The sequence below is a fragment of the Phragmites australis genome, chromosome 18 (genome assembly GCF_958298935.1).
Source record: "Phragmites australis chromosome 18, lpPhrAust1.1, whole genome shotgun sequence".
NCBI classification, from domain to species: Eukaryota; Viridiplantae; Streptophyta; class Magnoliopsida; order Poales; family Poaceae; genus Phragmites; species Phragmites australis.
The window spans coordinates 114,167-134,401 of record NC_084938.1 but is presented as its reverse complement, the minus strand read 5'-3'; the positions used below and the strand labels follow the sequence as shown (position 1 = coordinate 134,401).

At 41.6% G+C, this 20,235-nt stretch overlaps 2 protein-coding genes across 2 annotated transcripts; one reads left to right on the top strand and one right to left on the bottom strand.

Annotated features, from left to right (window-relative positions):
• Positions 1-235: 235 nt before the first annotated feature.
• LOC133899441 (uncharacterized) lies at positions 236-4,497 on the bottom strand. Its single transcript, XM_062340431.1, has 11 exons — positions 4,285-4,497; positions 3,997-4,215; positions 3,624-3,722; positions 3,342-3,424; positions 3,064-3,180; positions 2,756-2,861; positions 2,029-2,113; positions 1,826-1,935; positions 1,139-1,269; positions 811-907; positions 236-604 (listed from the first exon to the last, which is right to left on the bottom strand). The coding sequence occupies exons 1-11, from the start codon at positions 4,363-4,365 to the stop codon at positions 305-307; spliced, it is 1,428 nt and encodes a 475-aa protein (XP_062196415.1). The 5' UTR covers positions 4,366-4,497; the 3' UTR covers positions 236-304.
• An 11,742-nt stretch (positions 4,498-16,239) lies between these two features.
• LOC133899443 (choline transporter protein 1-like) lies at positions 16,240-19,831 on the top strand. Its single transcript, XM_062340434.1, has 6 exons — positions 16,240-16,689; positions 18,056-18,414; positions 18,519-18,664; positions 19,128-19,311; positions 19,433-19,506; positions 19,610-19,831. Exons 1-6 carry the CDS (start codon positions 16,490-16,492, stop codon positions 19,814-19,816), a joined length of 1,170 nt encoding a protein of 389 aa, XP_062196418.1. The 5' UTR covers positions 16,240-16,489; the 3' UTR covers positions 19,817-19,831.
• Positions 19,832-20,235: the final 404 nt, after the last annotated feature.

Here is a 20,235-nt window from a genome sequence, read left to right as displayed (position 1 = left end):
CGACCAAACTACATAATCAAAGGGGGGTTGTCCTGGACTGGAGTACCAAACAACGAAAACAACTGCCTCATCATCATTCATCCATTACATTCCTCTGCATCCACTGAGAAACACCAAGTGCTAACACTCGTCTGGATCATGGATGTGCGCACCAGCCGGCGCTCTTTCCGATTTTATCCACTTTATTTCATGACAATTTCCACAACTAGTTTCCTTTTTGTCGACAAAATGGAGGTACAGAAACATGCCATCTCCATTCAATCCATTGAAACACAAGGCACATCCTTGGCGTGCCATAGTTAAGTTAGGAGTTCCATCTGGCAGGGAAAGTGAATATAAATCCAACTAAAAGAGCAACCAGCAGTGCAAATATAGCAGCTAGTATGTTGAGATTGGTGCCTTGTCTTCTCCTTGAATCATCCGTCTGTCCACAGCGACTATCCTTCAGGCTTGATCCAGCAGGCGCACGCGACGAGGCTCCAGTCACCACATCCCAGAAAGATTCTAGCGTGGCAGAAACCGCTACACTCTCTGGCTCGATGATTGAAGACTTATCTACATCTGTTTCCAGTGATATCACTTCCTTGCAACGCTCCATTGCATCCTACAGTCACGTAAGACAAACTTGTCAATTGTCAAGGCAATCATGTTTCATATCGTGTGTTCTAGTAGAATCTAGGATGTGTGAGACAAACAAGAGATGTAGTTTATAAGTACGGTACTGCATGTGCTCTGTAAAAAATGAAATGTTGCAGACTTGAGATTCCTAGTGCGGCCCACCATATTATATCAAGGAGAAAGTATACAAACCTCTGTTGTCTCTGACTGTTGCAAGTAATCACAAACATAGGAGCCAGCCAACCAAGGTATCAGAACTCTTGTTGGGAACGAGAAACTGTAAGGTTCCCTGTTTGGGAAAAAAAAAGGGGGGGGATGCAATCAGTTGCATAGAAAAACGTACAGTGCAGAGAATCCATGAAGAAATAACAACTATGTTTCGTATGATTCTGGATCTGTTAAATTTCAATGCTCGATATGTGACACCAAAGAACAGATCTGACTTCTTCAAAAAATTAAAACAGAGTTGCTTCAGTATTAATTCTCTTCAGAGCATAAAAGTTCTGTGAACTATATGTACCTCAACTCATGAAATATAACTTGAGTGGCCTCCTGAGATGGTGAACTCTCCAAATCGTTAGTGGTAGAGTCATCATCTGCCTCATCAAGGATGATATCCAATCTGCTTCTTAAACTTGTAATGATGTCCGCCTTAGTAGGGAGTAGGGCAATTAGAGGACCAGCACCCAAAAAAAGTTATCAGGTATTTTAACCAATAATAAGTATTCCACTCTAGCAACTAAGGCACTAAGTAAAATGACGGCCGAAACTAGAAATCAACTAACTGGATGTTCAGTTATAACAATACAACACTGCCAAGTAAATTCCAGTCTCCATCAGAATCCCCCATCACCCAGAACAAATATATACATAATAAGATATATATATATATATATAACCAAATAAAAATATCATTTTTCTTGAACCCCAATAAACTCATGTAGAATAAGATTCTTGATTCCAAATCCAATGCCAAAATAACAACAAAAACACCTAGTCATGTTTTTTTACCACTAAAGCATTATCACTTCCTAACTCTTGAAACTCAATCATAGAATTGGCTGTGTAAAACAAATCAACCTAGCACCACTGCATGTGAAGAACTTGTAACAAACAAAGTGGGAACTTCATACACAATATAGCCTCATAATGAAAAACAATGTTAGGCGGTGATAAAGATAAAACAAAATTGATATTTCATAACTACCTTCAGATCAGATATAGCTTCTGCAATAGATTCTTTTGGACCTAAGTATGCCAAGGCACTGACAGATCCAGCAAAGCGAAGGAGCCCAGCAACTCCCTCTAAACTGCATTCTTTAGTGCAAGCACACAATATTAGGCGCTCATAATGATATCAAGAAAAATGTGACATCAAACAGAAACAGGAAACAACATTAGCTGAGGCACCTTCAACAGGCACATCATTCTTGAATGGTACAAGAAAATCAACTTGGTGTAGGCCCTCTGTACTGATGTTTATGACCTCTGAAAACTAGTTGGAAAATATTTGAGAAATAGGAGATATAAGTACGTGTGAAATGGAACAAGATTAGCAAGCTGATATAAAAGGGCAGCATTCTCTTCTCCAACTGCCCTTGATATAAGGACAGATATTCGATCAGCACATTTCTAATTACTGAAGTGTTGAATTAATGAACATGATCCAGTGGCTCTCAGAAGCTGGAAGTCATAGAAGCATGTTACCTATGAATGAAATTCAAATAGTAGATCGGTAACCTGTTTGTGACTTGTATTATCGTCCATTCAGTAAAAGATCTTAATCTTATTATTTTTTAATGAAGATGTTAGATGTTCTTGCATAAAATGACGAATTCCCGTGATGAGGTAAAACTGTAAAAGGAATGAAATAACTTATACGGACTATTAATTCATGCAATGAACAGTCCACTTCATGAAGATGCAAATTGAAATTGGGTTTAGATTAGTATTGTTGATTGTCATGTGAGGTCAATCTGTGTCACCTTAGTGTATCTGAAACCAAGTCTACGAGAGTTGGCACAACTTTAAACTACTTGAATTAAGCACCAATATTCTTCTAGGTAATGACCATTCCCAACTTTGTGGCATTTCTGCACTTCTTCAACTGCAACAAAGGCCAAGAATTGTAACTTACCAGATCTCCATCAATTAAAGATTTGGCATTCTGCACTTCCTCGGTGAGATGATTGATAGCCTTCAAGATAACTGTCTTAAAAGGCTCAGCTTGAACAACTGTCAATCTATGCCAACATGCATTGTAAGTAATCAGCAAAGATGTGGTAGAAGAAATTTCATTACAAGGAAAAGCAACATTGACAAATACACAGATTTGTTACAGGACACTTAACCCATATAGACTGATATGCAGAGTTGATTGTGTCTGTATGATAATGAGACAAGAAATGTTAAATTTAGCTACTAGACAGCATGAGGAAGCAGTACCTTATCTCAAAATTATATGTGCATCTGAAAGTTTGAAGAGAAGCTAATAGCTTGCTGTATTTGAAATCACAAGGCCGCAGACTTCCTGATGCAACCTCGCATATACGACAGGCCCATCTGTAACATATCAAAATTTATATGTTATAAATAACATATCCGTTAACAGTAGCTGATATTTCTGTACCAAAATTGAGATCAAAATGGAGCTGAAGAAACAAGATTTCCAAAGATTCTCGAAAAGAGCGCCAAGGTTAATGTGTAGGAAAATAATACATCACCTCCGTGGACTGTAAGAAATATGAATGAGCAGCCTCTCATCAAAGCCACTGCCATACCAAGCATGAGAAACCACTCTAATAACCTGGAAAATGACACGAGTAAATTATGTATATAAGCCCAAATCCTTGCGCAAGGAACCATCCAAACCTCAAAAGCATCACATGCCTAAACGAAACGATCGTAAATGCAGCCACTGGTGAAACAAAGTAAAGACGCACCAGCAGAAGGTACACCCATCCCGAAGCGGCGAAGCCCGTAAGATAAATGAAGCTGATACTAACCTGAGATAAAACAGCAGGGGATGTCGCCTTGAAGGAGGCCTCAGAAGCCCATATGTAAATACCTATGACACTCATTCCTCCGAGCAGCATCCTCGACACCTGAAGGTAGAGAAAATAAAAAAAGATTCAGTCTGGTTGTCAAGAATCTTGCAGACCAAAACGACTAAAACAGAACTAAAGAACTAATATTGGGAATGTGACTAAAGGACTGGAATTTGGTCAAAACTACTTCCGTTTGGCAAAACCTCTCTAATTGCAATTTGCAACACCTTATGCCTCTGAAACTTAGAGGATTGCAGTGATGCGGATAAGCCTAACCTTGTGTCAACCTGAGCGTACATCTAAGGGATGTAGATGCGGGTTGCGAGGGTACCTGTCGCGCGTGCTCGGCGATCCAGTCGACATCGAACTCGAGAGAGGGCGCGGAGGCCGAGGGGCCCTTGGAGGTCTTGGGCTTGGCGCCCGAGGAGGAGGAGGAGGAGGCGCGGAGGGAGCAAGGTGGGGCTCCGGCGTCGGTGGGCGGCGTGGGGAGGAGGGAGTAGACGAGGGCGCGGTCAGAGGAGGCGCTGAGCTTTCCGACGACGAGACCCACCTGACGAGAGTGAGGATTCATGAGATGGAATCGATGAAGGGAAGTGGGAGCTGGCTGAGGCTGACCTACCTGAGCTTGCGGAGAGGACGAGGAGAGGGTCTCCTCGAAGGCCTTGAGGTGCGGCTCGTCGCCGACCACCGCCTTGACCATCCTCCGATCGAATTCGCGGCGGCGGCGGGCGATCTGCTGCCCTTCTCTTCCCAGGTCGATACGAATAGTACGATGGGGGCAGACCCGCGTAAAACACGTAAACTAAGTTTTCCGCTTTCCCCCTTAGCCTGCGTAAAGCGCGGCAGGCCCGCTTCCGATGCAAACCTTGAAGCTTTCTTGTAAACCCTCCTCCCTCTGCTTCCTTTGAACCAAAGGAGTGACCACGCACCTGCAAAATAAAAGTGTGCTTGTTGTACATAGAATCCAGATGGTTATTAGAATAAGTAATAAATTTCTCACAATATGTAATATTAAGCATTAGAAAATCACTTTAAGCGATGAAAATCCACGTCAAAGGATGCATTTGCATATTGCAATAATTGGAGTTCTAAATGCATATACCGATTCTAACATATCATGCTTTAAAGGTCATCATCATTTTTACGATAGTTGCGACAATCGATAACATGTTAAAATTTTTGTAGTGAAGCACAATTGCTCTCAGTCTAAACCTTGATAATCAAAATATGATACCATTCTCGAAGCCTTAAAAAATAAAGAAATTAGAGCTAAAAAATGTGTTTCACACACCTAAAATTAATCTAGGATATAGCAATCCAAACAATAAAATAAAAATAGCATAACAAAAGAGAAATTTGCATACATAAAATTCATAATATGATCATGTAATTTCAGGAGAGAGGAGAATAGCGAGTACCTGGATAGGAGGATGGAGTGGACCGTATTATCCAGAGCTAACCGTATGTAAAAATGTTGTGAGGAGAATTAAGATGGTAACCGATTTGTGAGGGATTAAAATAATTCTTGCATCATGTAATTGCTTCCTTGATTGTCTCCAATCCATCTGGTAGGATATGTGCATGAGTTACAAGATATTTCAAATGATCCCAAAAATGTATAGATTGTGGTAGGATATGTGCATGAGTTATAAGATATTTCAAATAATCCCAAAAATATATAGATTGTAGTTCTCAATCAGAGAGATTTCATAATGGAAATATTGGACGGCAAGAGTTTGGTTGATATTACTTCAGAGGAGTTCCGTGGATTCTGGATTGCGGGCAGATTTGGAACATCCAACCAATGTAGTGTTGCCGTACTATTTTGCTGGAAGACATGCTGAAGGGATTTTTCTGCAAGCAAACTATCCAATAACACATATCTTAACATCAAGATAATGAACAGTTATACAATGACAAAACCACCATGCCATTTCTTCATCACTCAAAACCGTTCGGACAAGTTGGCCAGCGGTTTGCATTCACTATATTTCAACCTAAAGCATCACATAACTTCAAAAAAAATACTATTCAGAACCAAACCATCCAAACCAGAAAGTTCACTCAATTCCTGCTGAACTGTCAACCTGATGTGGTACTCAGTAACCACTTTAAAGTCACACAAATGTTCCCAGGTGTGCGTTTAAGCTTTATAATCACAAACAAGTGTACCAATGAAACTTGAGGCAGGTTGGTGTGCCCTTGTAACAAGAAGAAGCCACCAAACAAGAATGAACTTTATGCTCTCACATAGCTAGGTAGCCATGACTACTGACAAGTCAACCTATCATTCCAACCAGGTGTCAAATGTGCAGACTAAGGGTGTTTTGCAGGAAAAGAAAAGAAAAGAAAATCAAGCTAATAATCGCACTGAACCAAATGAACACAATATTGGAGCAACACAACGTAGAGATCACGGAAAGCTTCAAACACAAATCACAGAAAAGCAAAGGGAGAAATAACTACAGAAAATAAAACACCCATTTTTATTTAGCAAAAGAAGTTGTGTGAAATGGAACGGGGAATTTAGCGTCAACCCACAAACCAACGGACAAATTTCCTTTGAAGAATATAAAAATAAAAAAGGGGAATATCACGCCTTAGCAATGTGCAGATCACCAAAACCCCAACGAATCTGGTGCAGGAAATCCACACGCGAAATTAGAGACGAAGCAAAACACAAGCATGAACACCCCCAAATTTTTTAGAAAATCTCCACCCCGCTATCCCAAGTTACTTGGGGTCCGTTTGGTTTGGTGGATAGAGCCGTCTGGGAGAGGGTAATCTAATTTTCTCGGTATTTGGTTCGCTGCACAGGATGGATGGGGTGGTTAGCATGCACGAATATTCCCTCACGATGTTGGATGGAGCGATCCAGCGAAAACAACTGGACCGGATGATCCAGCTTCGTGTGTTTGCGCTTTTTTTTCGAAATGGACGGCAAGAGGGTTGCCGCAAATATATTAGAAGGAATAAAAAGGGGTTTATAACTCAGATAGGCATCGCCCAAACAACAGCTAGGGGCGCACGCCTGAAGCACAGACTCTGAAAGAAAGCAGAGGGAACATAGCAGGGAACGACAACCGGCAGCTTAAGAGGAAAACACAAAAGCTAAGCGATATTGGTCTATTTCCTCTTTTATCCGGAACGCCACTTCAGAGACCAGGAGGATTTTATTTTCAAAAGTTCTCTGGTTTCTTTCTTTTCAGATATTCCACCAAAAGAATATGACGAAGCTGTCGAAAGAACATCGTTGGTTACGAGCCACCTTCCTACGCGTTTGCAACCACCATCTTTTAATAGTTTGCTGCTCTTGCATGTCTGATAGGTTCTGAAGGTTGAACCAACTGGTGACCACCATCCACACCTCTTTTGCAAATGAGCAGTCTTTGCCTAAGTGTTGTGGTGTTTCGTTTTCAGCTTGGCACAATTTGCAAATTGGATCATTGGGCTAGCCCCTTTTCGCAAGATTGTTTGCCGTTAAGATTTTCTGATGTAGCAGGAGCCTAGCGAAAAACTTGCATTTGGGTTCCGTTTGTGCCTTCCAAATATGCATTAGCGCAAGTTTCCTACGGCTTCCTTCAAACTGGATTGCGTAGGCACTTTGTGTGATGTATACTCCATCGTTTGTCCACCTCCAAACAATCTCATCCTGGACCTCGTGATCAAGAGTGATGTTGTGAAGGCCCTCCCACAGGATCACAAACTGATGAAGTTGTTCCTGAGTTGTGAGGTGGCCCAGATTCGCAATCCAGTGCTGGTTTGTTATAGCTTTTTGCACTGTAATATTCTTCCTCCTCTCAATTTCAAATAATGCCGGAGCAATATTTTTCGGGGTTAGTGTTTGCGCTCGTTGTTTGGATACGTGTGTTAGTGTTTTTCATTTAATTCTCCAATTTTATCTAGAAGTATAAAAATGGTCCAAAAATTATAAATGTTTTCATGAGCCAATTAGAGCTCACTAGCAACCCATTTTAAGGTCTATTTCTTTTCAGCTGCTTTTGGTTTCTGTTTCTATCAAAAGCCTAAAAGTCAGAACAAACAGTTTTGCTGAAAAGTGGTTTCTGGAGAAGTCAGAAGTATGCTTCTAAGAAAATGAATTAGAAGTTAAGAATCTAGCTGAGAGTAGCTTTTTTAAGAAGTTATGTGCAGAGAAATCAAAAATTATTGTAGAAACTAATAGTCTACTTTCAAAAGTAGCTTTTCAGAAAAGCCAAAAACACATCTTTTCAGAAAAACCAAAAACAGAAGTTCAAACAAATAGATCCTTAATTGATTTGATAAAAAAACATGAGCCAATATTTAATTAAAAATCTCTAAAGCAGCCTACTTTTATAACTTATAGTAATTTTTAATACCTCAAATAAATTCACAAAATTTAGAAAATCACTAATATTCTTCTCGTATGATATATTAATTTATAAAAATATTTTCAAACATAGGTTATTAGATAAAAAAGTGAATTCATTTGTAATGCTCTATTTATATGTATTTTTATCATTTCATGTGATATTCTCTTTTTAATTCAAACATGCTCAAATTCATCCAAATAATTATGAAATACATATAAATATGAATGGATCATCTTGTCTACTTTAATTCCACCAACCAAACAGAAAAATAATTTATCTTATCATCCTAACTGAATAGAAAATTAAATCATCCCATCATAAAAAATATAGATGCTCTATCGCATCTAATCTCGCTCTATAACCAACGGCCCGCTGAACGGACCCATCGCACGCAAGGCCCACGCTCCTCTTCGGCCGAAGAAGTTTGTCATGTTTTCCTCTATGTTCTTCATCTAATCTTCACCACATCCCAACCGAGATAGCATGCACCAATAAGACAAGCAACCAAAGCAGATGATAACAGATTGGACAATTTGGCTCTCAAACGGAAGAAAAGTTGGCTTCTTATTGCACTGTATCACAATCTCAGTGCATAGATTAGTCTGATGCAAAATATGGATTGAATCTGTTAGATTATGTGCATGTATGCACACGTCCATGCCCAGCACTAACCAATTGCAGTTAGGATTACTCTTATTCTATCTACTATTATCTTATCTACCTAACCAAACAGAAAACTGACACATCCTATCTATCTAACTAAATAGATAACTTAGATAAACATATAAAAAATAAAAATAGCCATATTCCAACCATTCTTATCCACCAACCAAACACACACTTAAAAAAAAAAGAGCACGATCGTCTTAAGCTGCTTTTCTAATCCATGCTTGCTCCCTCAGTGGCGTACACCACTAATCTGACTTTGTGTGTTCCAGTCCTAGCTAATCAATGGTCATGTTTGGTACAATTCGCTTTGTAGAGAATTAGCTGATTCTACTTCTCCGAATTATACAGTTTATTATTAGAATCTGTTTACTAAAAATTTACTGTAGAATACTGCCATTTGGCACAGCTTTTGCATAATTCTCTAAAATCTACAAGTAGAGTAAAGTGGAGTGGAGTAGGTCTATTAGAATATATAGGCTTAGCCCATTATATTTGTATAATTTCAAATAAATCTCAAAGGTCTAACCATATGAAGTAGGTGTGTTTCTTTAGTTCTACCTTGCTAGTTGATGTGGATGGAGACCAACTTAAAATGATTTCTCATTTCCACCTACTTAGCATGTGTGGAGAAGAGGACTAGAAGAACACGCGCGCACTCGCTCGCCAGGCCAGGTCAGGTCGGGGAGGGGTGGAGGGCACAGGTGCACGGCACCTGCGTGAATGGTTCGTTGAAATCGGATCTAGTTGCTTACACAGTTTCGGCTTCCTTTTACGGTTTTATTCTTTTTAAAATGCATCTAGCCCTAAGTGTGATTTTGATAATTAATTACAATACATATGGACTAACAATTGTATTAAGAATTGTTAGTAGGTTGTTCCATAAGTGATGCATGTAGAAGAGATATGTATCTAGATAGATTAGCTCTAAGTAATGCTCGAATAACTCAATGACAATACCTATAGACTAACAATGATATTAATAATTGTTATTAGGTTATTTCATAGGAAATGTATAAATAATGAAGCATGAATTAGTTGAGAAATATGATGAGTTTAAAGAATTTGCATCAAAGTCATTAGGATCTTAGTGATGCTCATAAGAAGAAGAATAAGCTTGAAGTATAAAGGCTAAATTATTTGTGGGGATCAAGTAACTTAAGGTATAAAGTTGTGAATTAAATTTTATGGACTAACCCATGTGCTTTATGCTTGAGAGTGAGTTGGGATTAGGATCCATAAGAAGTCATCAGTTGAATTGAAATCACATATGCCAAAAGTGAAGAACAAGATTGAACTTCATCTATGATAAAGTGAATTTATTGAATATGTCAGATATAAAATAGTTTTCTATGACAAGACAGTGAAGGGCAAGCAATATTCGTTGGACCATCCAGCGGTGAAGGGCAAGCAAATAGCTTGGCGCCGAATGACCAATTTAGTGGTGAAGGATGAGTGAAGGCTTTGTGTCAATGGATTGTGCGAGGCTATATGAAGCTATGGGTTATTCGTATCAATCACATGAAGAATTAAGAAGAGATTGAGTGGGATTTATATGAGAGTTGGCAACCCTCAGTGTTTGAAAACAAGAAGCGATACTTGAAAGTATTCTAAGGCTCAAAGTGGTTCAAACCAGTTTTACATTTGAATTTGAGTATAAGTATAACACACTATTAAGAGGGATGCAACGTAGAGCTAATCATCGTGTCTCAGTGCTCAAGAGTTTCTAACCAACCCAAAGTGAGAGTTTACTTTGGTAGTCTGATGCGAAAAGTATGGAAGTGTCTGAATCGTGTTTCGGAGTGTTCCTGGTTTTTTTTCTAATATATCTGAGATCATGAATTCAGTTGGGATGTGTAACCCTCTGAATAAGTTTTCTGTAGAGTCCAAAATCGTTGAAATCGGATATCGGGATCAAAATTTATCTTTTTTTCAGATGACATGTTATGCTGAACTTAGAAGTTCCGGGTTTAGGCACTCTAGAGTAGATTCTCACATGTTTATGTCATGAGTTTGCTTTTGCTTATGTAGTTACTTAACCATGTAGTTACTTAACCATGTAGTCGTTTTCTTGCTATCAATCAAATGCATAATACTTGGAGTCAGTCTATGTATATGTGACCTATATGGATTAAGTCTTGCGAGTACCTTCATTCTCATGCCTGCGCTTTCAGGTTCTGCTGGTGAGGTAGAGATGGTGTTTGACTACTTCGTGCCTGGCGAAGCCGGTGGTGGGCAAGAGTAGTGCATCCTACTCTTGGAGGTCGAGCTTTTAGAAATGGGGTCTAAGGGCATACGACTCTATTTCCTCTTTTGTTGTATAGGTTTAATCTTCCGCTGCGTAGTTGTCTCTTTTGTTGTAAATTGTTGAAAATGCTTGAATGCTTAAGAACTTGTAATATAATGTTAATTATGTACTCTCTCTTAAGCTTTGTTGTGATGTGTATGTTGGAAAGGCATGTGTTTCGATCTTGGGCACAAAACATGTGCTGGGATTACCGGATGATATTTTGGTTAATGTCGAGGTTGTGATTATGTTTAATGATCATTCTGATGATTAATTAGAATATTGTTTGGACAATTCCTCACAAATAGAGTTCTACTGAGAATAAGGAGAAAGCTCCATATGAATAATAGGAAGGGAGAAAATCATCACTTTCTTATTTGCACACTTAGTGATGCTCGACGAAAGTCGGTGTACCAATAACTAAAAAGCGCAAGTTGGGACCTAAGAAAATGGATTGTGTTTCTGGGATATGCTCATCGGAGCACGACTTGTAGGTTTTTAGTAGTTAAATCTGAGGTATCTGACATACTAGCCGATACAATTATAGAGTCTAGAGCCACTTTTTTTGAGAGCATATTTCCTATGAAGCATATACATAACGCTTCTAGTCAAACCTCTCAGATAATTCCTGAACCTATCACACTACTCGAGTATTCTTAACAACCACTCAAGCAAGTTCTTGAGGAGGATGACAGTAAAGCTCTGAGAAGGAGTAAGAGACAAAGGATAATAAAACCATTTGGCGATAATTTCACTGTGTACCTTGTGGATGTCACTCCCAACTCGATTTCAAAAATGCATCTCCAGATGCAGACTACTAGAAGGAGGCTATTCGGAGCGAGATGTATTCCATTCTCGTCAACGGGACTTGGGAAGTCACAGATCGAGCTTATGGTTGTAAACCTGTAGGTTATAAGTGGGTGTTCAAGAAGAAGCTTATGCCTTATGGTACTATCGAAAAGTACGGCATGTGACCAAGGGTTATACCAAAAAGAAGGCGAAGATTTTTTTGATACTTATACACCTGTCGCTCGACTGACAACAATAAGAGTACTACTTTTCTTAGCTGCCTCACATGATCTTATCGTTGATCAGATGGACATTAAGACAACTTTACTTAATGGAGAGTTGGATAAGGAAATATATATGGATCAATCTGATAGGTTTGTAGTAGAAGGTCGGGAAGACAAGGTATGTAAGTTGCTTAAATCTTTATATGACCTCAAACAAGCTTCTAAGTAATAGCACAAGAAGTTCGATAGAATGTTAACATCTGCGGGCTTTGTTGTTAATGAAGCTGATAGATATGTGTATTATTGTCATGATGGGGGTGAGGGAGTTATTATGTGCTTGTATGTTAATGGAATCTTGATTTTTGGAATAAATTTTGATGTGATTAATGAGGTCAAATCATATCTATCTAGAAATTTTGATATAAAAGATATAGGAGAGGCTGATGTGATGTTAAACATTAAGTTGATTAAAGATGAGAATGGAATTACACTCTCGCATCACATTATATGGAAAAGATCTTGAGCCGCTTTGGCTACATGAACAACAAGATCGCTCCAACACCTTATGATACTAGCTTAATACTTAGAAAGAATAAAAGAATTGTTAGGGATCAACTGAGATACTCTTAGATAATCGGATCACTCATATACCTAGCTAGTGCTACAAGGCCTGACATCTTATTTGCTGTGAGCAAATTGAGCCGGTTTACTTCTAAACTGGATGATGATCATTGGCATGCGTTTGATCGAGTCATGCGTTACTTGCTTGGTACTATGAATTTTGGACTTCACTACACTAGGTACCTATATGTACTGGAGGGTTATAAGGATTCAAATTAGATATCTGATATTGATGAGATCAATGCCATAAGTGGATATATATTTACTCTTAGCGGTGCTGCTGTTTCATGAAGGTCTTGCAAATAGACCATATTGACGAGGTCAACCATGGAAGCAGAACTCACAGCGTTAGACACAGCCACTATTGAGTCAGAATAGCTGCGTGAGCTCTTGATGGATTTGCCAGTGGTCGATAAACCGATATCAGCTATCCTTATGAACTGTGATAACCAAACGGTTATTGTCAAAGTGAACAATTCTAAGGACAATATGAAGTTCTCAAGACATGTAAAGAGAAAATTGAAATCTGTCAGGAAATTGAGAAAACTCCAGAGTAATAGTGTTGCATTATATCCAAACGACTAAAAACCTGGCAAATCAATTTACAAAAGGACTATCACGAAATGTGATAGATAATACATCGAAGGAAATGCGTATGGGACATATGTGAGTTAAACAATAGTGGTAACCCAACCTATGTGATCGAAGATTATGTGAATTAGGATCTGGGAAGAACAATATATTAGTTAACTGAAGGAGAGTACCACACAACACACTCGAGTAAAGATGCAAGACTCTCGAAATCTGTAAGGCAGGTTGACTATTGACTTAATGTATTTTGTTGGCTTTAATTAGTGAAGATACTAACCTACATGGCATTCTTGAAAGAACACACCTATATGAGCCTGATTATTGATCGCAATCTATGAGACTTGGATGATCTCTAATAAACTCATGAAGAGACCATGTAATACGACTTATATGCTCCACCAGCGGGATAACCTACTGGCAGCTAAGTATCAGTTATGAATTCAAGTGAAACTTGTTTGCACAAGACTTGCAATTCAAGACTTAGTCCATTATCCAAGTTGTGAATAAGTGGTGGATGTTCAACTTAACAATCTCCACTGAAACACTGGTATATCAAAGAGTATTAAGAAAAGACAAATCTTTGTGGGACTTTGAGATCTGGTGAGGGATCGTTAGAATATATAGGCTTAGCCCATTATATTTGTATAATTCCAAATAAATCTCGAAGGTCCAACCATGTGAGGGAGTTGTGTTTCTTTAGGCCCACCTTTCTAGTGGGTGTGGATGGAGACCAACTAAAAAGGATTTCTCTCCTTCACCCACTTAGTATGTGTGGATGAGATGATTAGAAGAACGCACGCGAGAGCTCACTCGCCGGGCCAGGCTGAGCCATGACCGGGGTGGGTGCGGAGGGCACGTGCGTATGACATCTGCGTGAATGGTTCGTTGAAATCGAGTCCAGTTGCTTGTGCATGTCAAGCTTGCTTTTGCAGTTTTACTCCTTTTTGTTGCATGGGCAAACAGATAAATATATGAAAATCATGTCGGTCAAGATTCCCATCGTGGCTGTCGGTGAATCAGGAACCAGGGGTCCCCGAATCCCGAGGCCAGGCCAGCAATCCACCACGTGGCGCCATCCCGCGGGGTCACCTCCGCGAGGTAAAAAAGACTAAGTCCCGGGAGAGGGCGCTCGGGGCCACAGTCAGTGGTCCCCGAGTACCCAGGTTCCCCGATGATCTGTGAAGACCAAGTACCGGGAGGGGTGTGCCCGGGGCTGTGAGCAGTAGCCCCCCGGGCACCCGAGTACCCCGAGGGCCTACTGAAGGAAGTTCTGGGAGAGAATGCTCGGGGCTGCGCGCAGCGGCCCCCGAGCACTCGGTCCCCCGAGGATCAGTACAAGCATGCCCGGGAGAGAGTGCTCGGGGAGGTGAACAGTAGCCCCCGAGCACTCGGTTCCCTGAGGACCAAGGAAGGGCACTCTCGGGAGAGAGTGCTCGGGGACGTAAACAGTGACCCCCGAGTACTCGGTTCCCCGACGACCCAGGAAGCCCCCTGACAGTGGCCCCCACAGGGGTCCAGCGATGAGGTGTCAGCCAGTCAAAGACCCGAGGCCGCATTTAAGAGCGCGCGTGGCTTGTCACCTCCAACTGCTCCCACCACGCTAGGTGTCAGTTCCTGCCACATTTTGGCAGAAGGACGTGGGGACATTAATTGCACGGGTCCCATCCCGTGCCATCCGGCACGTCTCGGGATAACGTCGCAAGGGCCGAGGCGTTCCGTCTGCCGCGCTGCTGTGGCAGGAGAACAAGACAGGACGGGCACGCTAGGCCGCTCTGCGGCTGCCCGGTGGGCCCGCTCCACGGCGCCCGTTGCCAGTGCCATTATAGCGACTGATGACCGAGCGGGGGGCGCGTTTTCAACCCTCAGTCACTTCGCACAGAGGCTATGATGACGCCCTTTCTATTTATGGTGCCTTGAAACTCGTGCCCACCCATTCGGGGCACGCTACTGCCGGCGGGTATTTAAAGCAGCCGGCAGCGCAGACAAGTTAGACAATCTCTCGGAAGTTAGAAAATCCCTGAAGAAGTGAATATCTCTCGGCAAGCTCTGCACGATTGAAGCAGTTAAGGAAGTAGAGAAGATCGAGAAAGCCAAGGGCACCCAAAGCTAACAGATACACACAAACCAAAGAACAAGGAGCCCCAGGCTCTAGGATAGACAAACATTCTTGTAATCAGCAATATCCTTGAGGGACATTCTCAGTGCATTTATAGTATCCATACAGGAGTATGGTGTTACGCCTCGTGCGGCTCGAACCTGTCTAAACCCTCAATGCATTTACTTCATTCCGCACTAGATCATTCCACCCCGCCAGCCATTGCATTCATATCCATTTATTTCTCCGGCAAACATATTCATAATCATCCCCCGGCCGAATCTCTAAAAAGGGGTTCCTCAGGATCCCTGCGACAGGAGTTAACCCTCCGACAGTGGCAGTGTAATCGACTCCGATCGTGGTGCGTCTCAACCGCGCGACTCTCCCTTTATATATATCTAACAGCCGTCGCACAAAGGTGAGGCGCGAGTTGCATATTCGCAATTAGGGTTTTGCCAATTTCTCTCTACTGCGACGTCGCACGTAGACTACTCCATCCCGCTACGTCGGCGTGCACCGACGAACGGGAGAGCATGTCTCCGAAACCCGTTGCTCTTGAGATTTTGCATTAGGAGAGGACGAATAAGGTTTTTGGGAATCGTTCATTGCGACTGCTCACGATATGCTTTCTCTACATCATCGTGTGCTGCTTCATTTACATTGTCACTGTCGTCGCTGTCTGCTACATTAAGATCAACTTCGACTACTTCATCTTTATCGTCACCTACTGCATCGACATCACGAGGGATTCTGCATCTCATGTCACCATCGGGTATGTATACTGTAATCCTACTCGAATGTTTAATCGAGTGGACTAGTCGATATACTATTTGAGTGTTTTAACCGATATATTGCTCGAGTGAGTTAGTCAAGATCTTTTTCAAGTATCTAGTTAAAATTAAATTTAAAAGTGTTATTATTTTCAACAGGATCGTCTGCGTCGCCACCCAATCGGAAACGGCATCACCTCACCTCCCTCATTCCCTCTAAGGAGGTGAGAGTTACCTTTGCTTGCCATCTATCGCCTTCCTCCAAGAACCTCTCTACAGGAACAGTGTAGTAGTGACGTCAACCGACCCCCAAACCCCGCCCGTCGTCCCTTTCCCCCTTCCCCTCGCCACCACCAGAGGAACAAGCAGCAGAGGAGCTGTGCAGTGCTATCTGCGGCTGGGGACCCTATCCGACCGCCGTATCGCACAATGGCGTTGGGAGGCTCCCTTAGCGCCATCATTGGTCGCTACCCCTCCGCCGCCGCCGCCGGTGAACAAGACCCCGGAGGAGGCATCATTTGCCATGACCGCAAGTGCCGGGACGTACCCTTACTCGTCCTCTTCGCCGCCTTCTGGGTCGCCATGATTGTCAACTCCAGCTTCGGCTTCAACCAGGGCAACCCGCTCAGGTCTGTCCCCTCCCCCATTCTGCTTTAGCAGCTAGCAGGAGCACCCACCACCCAGCAAAGTTTGGGATTTTTCTTCCTCGTTGCAGAAAATTTCGGAATTTTCTTCCTCGTTGCAATTTTTTGGGGAATCTTTCGTCCTCCTTGCGGCCATGGGCGCTGTCGGCGGGTTGTCCCCAAATTAGTTTCGCTTGCTTATGATGCCTTGTTTTTGTTTTGTAAAGAGAGAATGGGCCTCTGTAAATACAGTGTCTTGTTTACTAACTGTAGAAGTGTAGATCTATCCTCTCTTTTCTATTAGTACCAAGCTCAACAATGTTTCCATGGTTTTTTTTTTCTTTTATTCCCCCGGGGGTGTTTCGTCTGACGAATATCCAGCACATTTGCTATTTTTTACGCCTCTTCTTGCTAAACATCTTTCAAGTTTCTACGGAGCCCGGCACATATCATTCTGCATTTCATTTTCACCCCACAAATTTTGTTCCCTTTAGCTGCTGTCTGGTACTTCAGTCGAGGGAAAGGAAATGCTGCAACTCCTTGCTGCTATTGTTGGTTGCTGCACCCAAGTCTCACCAACTGTACAATTACCCCTCTATATAAGACCATCGAAAGGGAGTTTTCCCTTCACGATTCCCGTACGGGATTCTCTTTCATTTCCCTACCAGAATCCCTTCTGGTGCTTAACTCATAAGGATGGACAGCTCTTCTTGGATTTAGTAAAAAATGACCCTTCTGGTGCTTAGAAACCAAATCTTTGCTGTGGTCGTTCAAATGCTCTCTTCCTCACGTTACCCTCCCTACTTTTGCTCACTCTATACGATTCGCAACTCATGTGAATATTTGTTGTCGTGGTTGGGTGCTCTTGCAATGTACAAACATCAAGTCCCTATGATAAGGAAGACAGGATTTTTCGTGGTGAGAGTTCAATGTCATGGGTTTCATATTTTTGCAAACCTTTTTTTCACTTATTGCACTCCTTTGCTGCAAATCAGCAGCTACCAACTAACCACCAACAACGAAATAAATACCATTCAGGATTTCAGGTCCAGGTATTGGGCTTGTCCTTTATGCTCTCCAAGATTTCAGTGCTCCACCTTATCAGTGTTACTCCCCGCGTCCACTTTGATCCCCACGGGAGCATGTGACTGGTTGTGATTTGATGTTATGATGTGTGCTGTATATCTCTGGTTTGTCGTTGAGGTCCCCATTCACGCTAGTAAAGATTAATACCCTCTGGCGCAAAAGCTGGAGTCCTTGCCGCCCCCTAATCATGCCTCTTAAATAAGTTCCTCACTGATAGGAATTGCTCAGTTTATTCTTCACATCCGGATGATAACTAGATATGATTTCTTCTTATTTGATCATGCAGGCTGACATATGGACTGGACTACAAAGGGAACATATGTGGCAGCAGGCATGGCGATCCAGATTTGCGTGAGCTGGATGTTCGTTATTGGATGAACCCCAACCAGGTCTACCAAAGTGGGCTAAAAAGCAATCAAATCAACCTACCTGACGCTAAGGCCATCTGCCTAATGGAATGCCCACTTCCTGCGGAAGATGGTTTGAATTTTGTTTGTGATTATCCAGAAGGTGACATACACCTCTCTGTCGATGATTGGATTGACAGGGACTATGATTACTTCGAGTATCTCACACCAGACATGAGGAATAGTTCTCTTCAGTTGCAGGGTCCATGTTACCCTGTCATATTTCCAAGTGTAAATGGTAAATCTGACATGAATATCAAATTATCAATGTTTAGCAGCATCCTACCAATTTTTGAGAAAGTGAGGTATGGTCACTAACTTGATCTCTTTCTGTCACTTCAGTCTACTGGAGCTGCCAGTTTATTGCACGGGCATCCAATGTTTCTTTGAAGCATTGGCAGCAGATGGGCGGTGTCAGCATCGATGAAAACATGCTAATAGACAAAACAATTCACAATGCAATCAACAGCAAATCTGCCGTCTTGAAGGTTTGTTGTGCTCTTGGAACTACTTGCACACTGTCCATTCCATTGTTTCACAAAGAAATTTTGGCAAAAATTACATTATGATATCTCACATCTGTGCCAAATGCCAGCAAATTTAACGGAAATCACAATTTTGTTCCTTTTTTTTTGGGGGGGGGGGGGGGGGTATATATATTTTTGTGTAAGTTACATGGCACTACATGTCCCTTAAATTCTGATCATCCGGAGAAGATGCTAGCATCTGCCTGTGATGTATAGCTTATTTGTTAGGTCAGATTTGTATTGATGCACAAGCCAGGTTGTCTACATGTAGATTATCAGAACTATGGACTGATTGTTTCTCTTTCAAAAAGTGATATATTTCACATTTTTGTAGAGATAAGTTGGTTGTCTACATGTAGATTATCAGAACTATGAACTGATTGTTTCTTTTCCAAAAAGTGATATATATTTCACATTTTTGCAGAGATATGTTGCAGATATTGGGAAGTCCTGGCCTGTGCTAATCGTTTGTGGGGGATTACTCCCACTGTTTCTATCGGTGATCTGGTTACTAATGATTCGCTATTTTGTTGCTGGGATGCCATGGATAACGGTGATTGTCTTCAATGCCCTTGTAATATCTGTTACAATGTTCTTCTATATAAAAGGTAGGATGCTTCTAATTATAGAGACTGTTGTAGACACTAAGTAGCGTCATTTGATCATTATCGTTTAACACACATCATCTTACAAATGATGCCACGTCTTCTAACTATTTTGTGTACTCAGCTGGTTGGATTGGCCATGACCCTTTAACTGTTGTAATCGGTGAAAGTGATCCGTATGTCAGCATAGGCGGACGGGTATGTTCTCTACCTCATGTTGGTACCATTTTTAGCAATATCCTCAGTTTTAGCAATATCCTGCTAAGCTGCTCGTTATCTCATCATTCACCTTTTTCATCAGGAAATATACCACCTTCATGCTGCTGCCGTGTTGATGACCGCGGTAATGGTGATTGCTTTCTTGACTTCAGTAGCTATTGCTCGGCGCATACTGAGAGCGACATCCGTCCTGAAGGTGTGTTTCGTGCTAAATCCATTGACTTCACGTCTACACCATTTTCTTTGGTTAGATTTTGCTGGGGTCACAGCTAACATATGTGATAGCTGATAGCATGGCGTGCTAAACTGTTAGTACCAGATCCAGTAGAAATTTGTTTTTTTGGATTATGGAATAGCATTATCCCATCATCTACATTAATAGATGCACAACAGCTAACATCAGTAGAAGTTTTTTTTTTGCTTATTTCATTGTATTTTCAGAGCACTCCATGCTCCATGATGTCTCCATGCTCCCATAGCCGGTAGTCCATATGGAATGAATGCTTTGGTTTTGCGGGGGGCATCCATCCAAAAACAAAAACAAAAACAAAACCCAAGCAAGCGGGCGGGAGCGAGGGAACCAACCGGCGCCAATCCAATCCAATCCAATCCAATCCAGTCCGTCCTTTCCCCGGGATCAACGCACGAGCTGCCTTCCCGCCAAATCATTTTCATTTGGTTTTCGTTCCCGCCACAGAAAACAGGCGC

Bases quoted from the DNA above. Each gene is read 5' to 3' on its own strand.
- LOC133899441 (XM_062340431.1), bottom strand. From the start codon at position 4,365: ATGGTCAAGGCGGTGGTCGGCGACGAGCCGCACCTCAAGGCCTTCGAG. The intron at 2,114-2,755 runs GTAAGTTACAAT...TTTTCCAACTAG, and splicing joins CTTTAATTGATGGAGATCTG to TTTTCAGAGGTCATAAACAT. The intron at 908-1,138 runs GTACATATAGTT...TTTCCCAAACAG, and splicing joins GTTATATTTCATGAGTTGAG to GGAACCTTACAGTTTCTCGT.
- LOC133899443 (XM_062340434.1), top strand. From the start codon at position 16,490: ATGGCGTTGGGAGGCTCCCTTAGCGCCATCATTGGTCGCTACCCCTCC. The intron at 16,690-18,055 runs GTCTGTCCCCTC...TTGATCATGCAG, and splicing joins AACCAGGGCAACCCGCTCAG to GCTGACATATGGACTGGACT. The intron at 19,312-19,432 runs GTAGGATGCTTC...TTGTGTACTCAG, and splicing joins AATGTTCTTCTATATAAAAG to CTGGTTGGATTGGCCATGAC.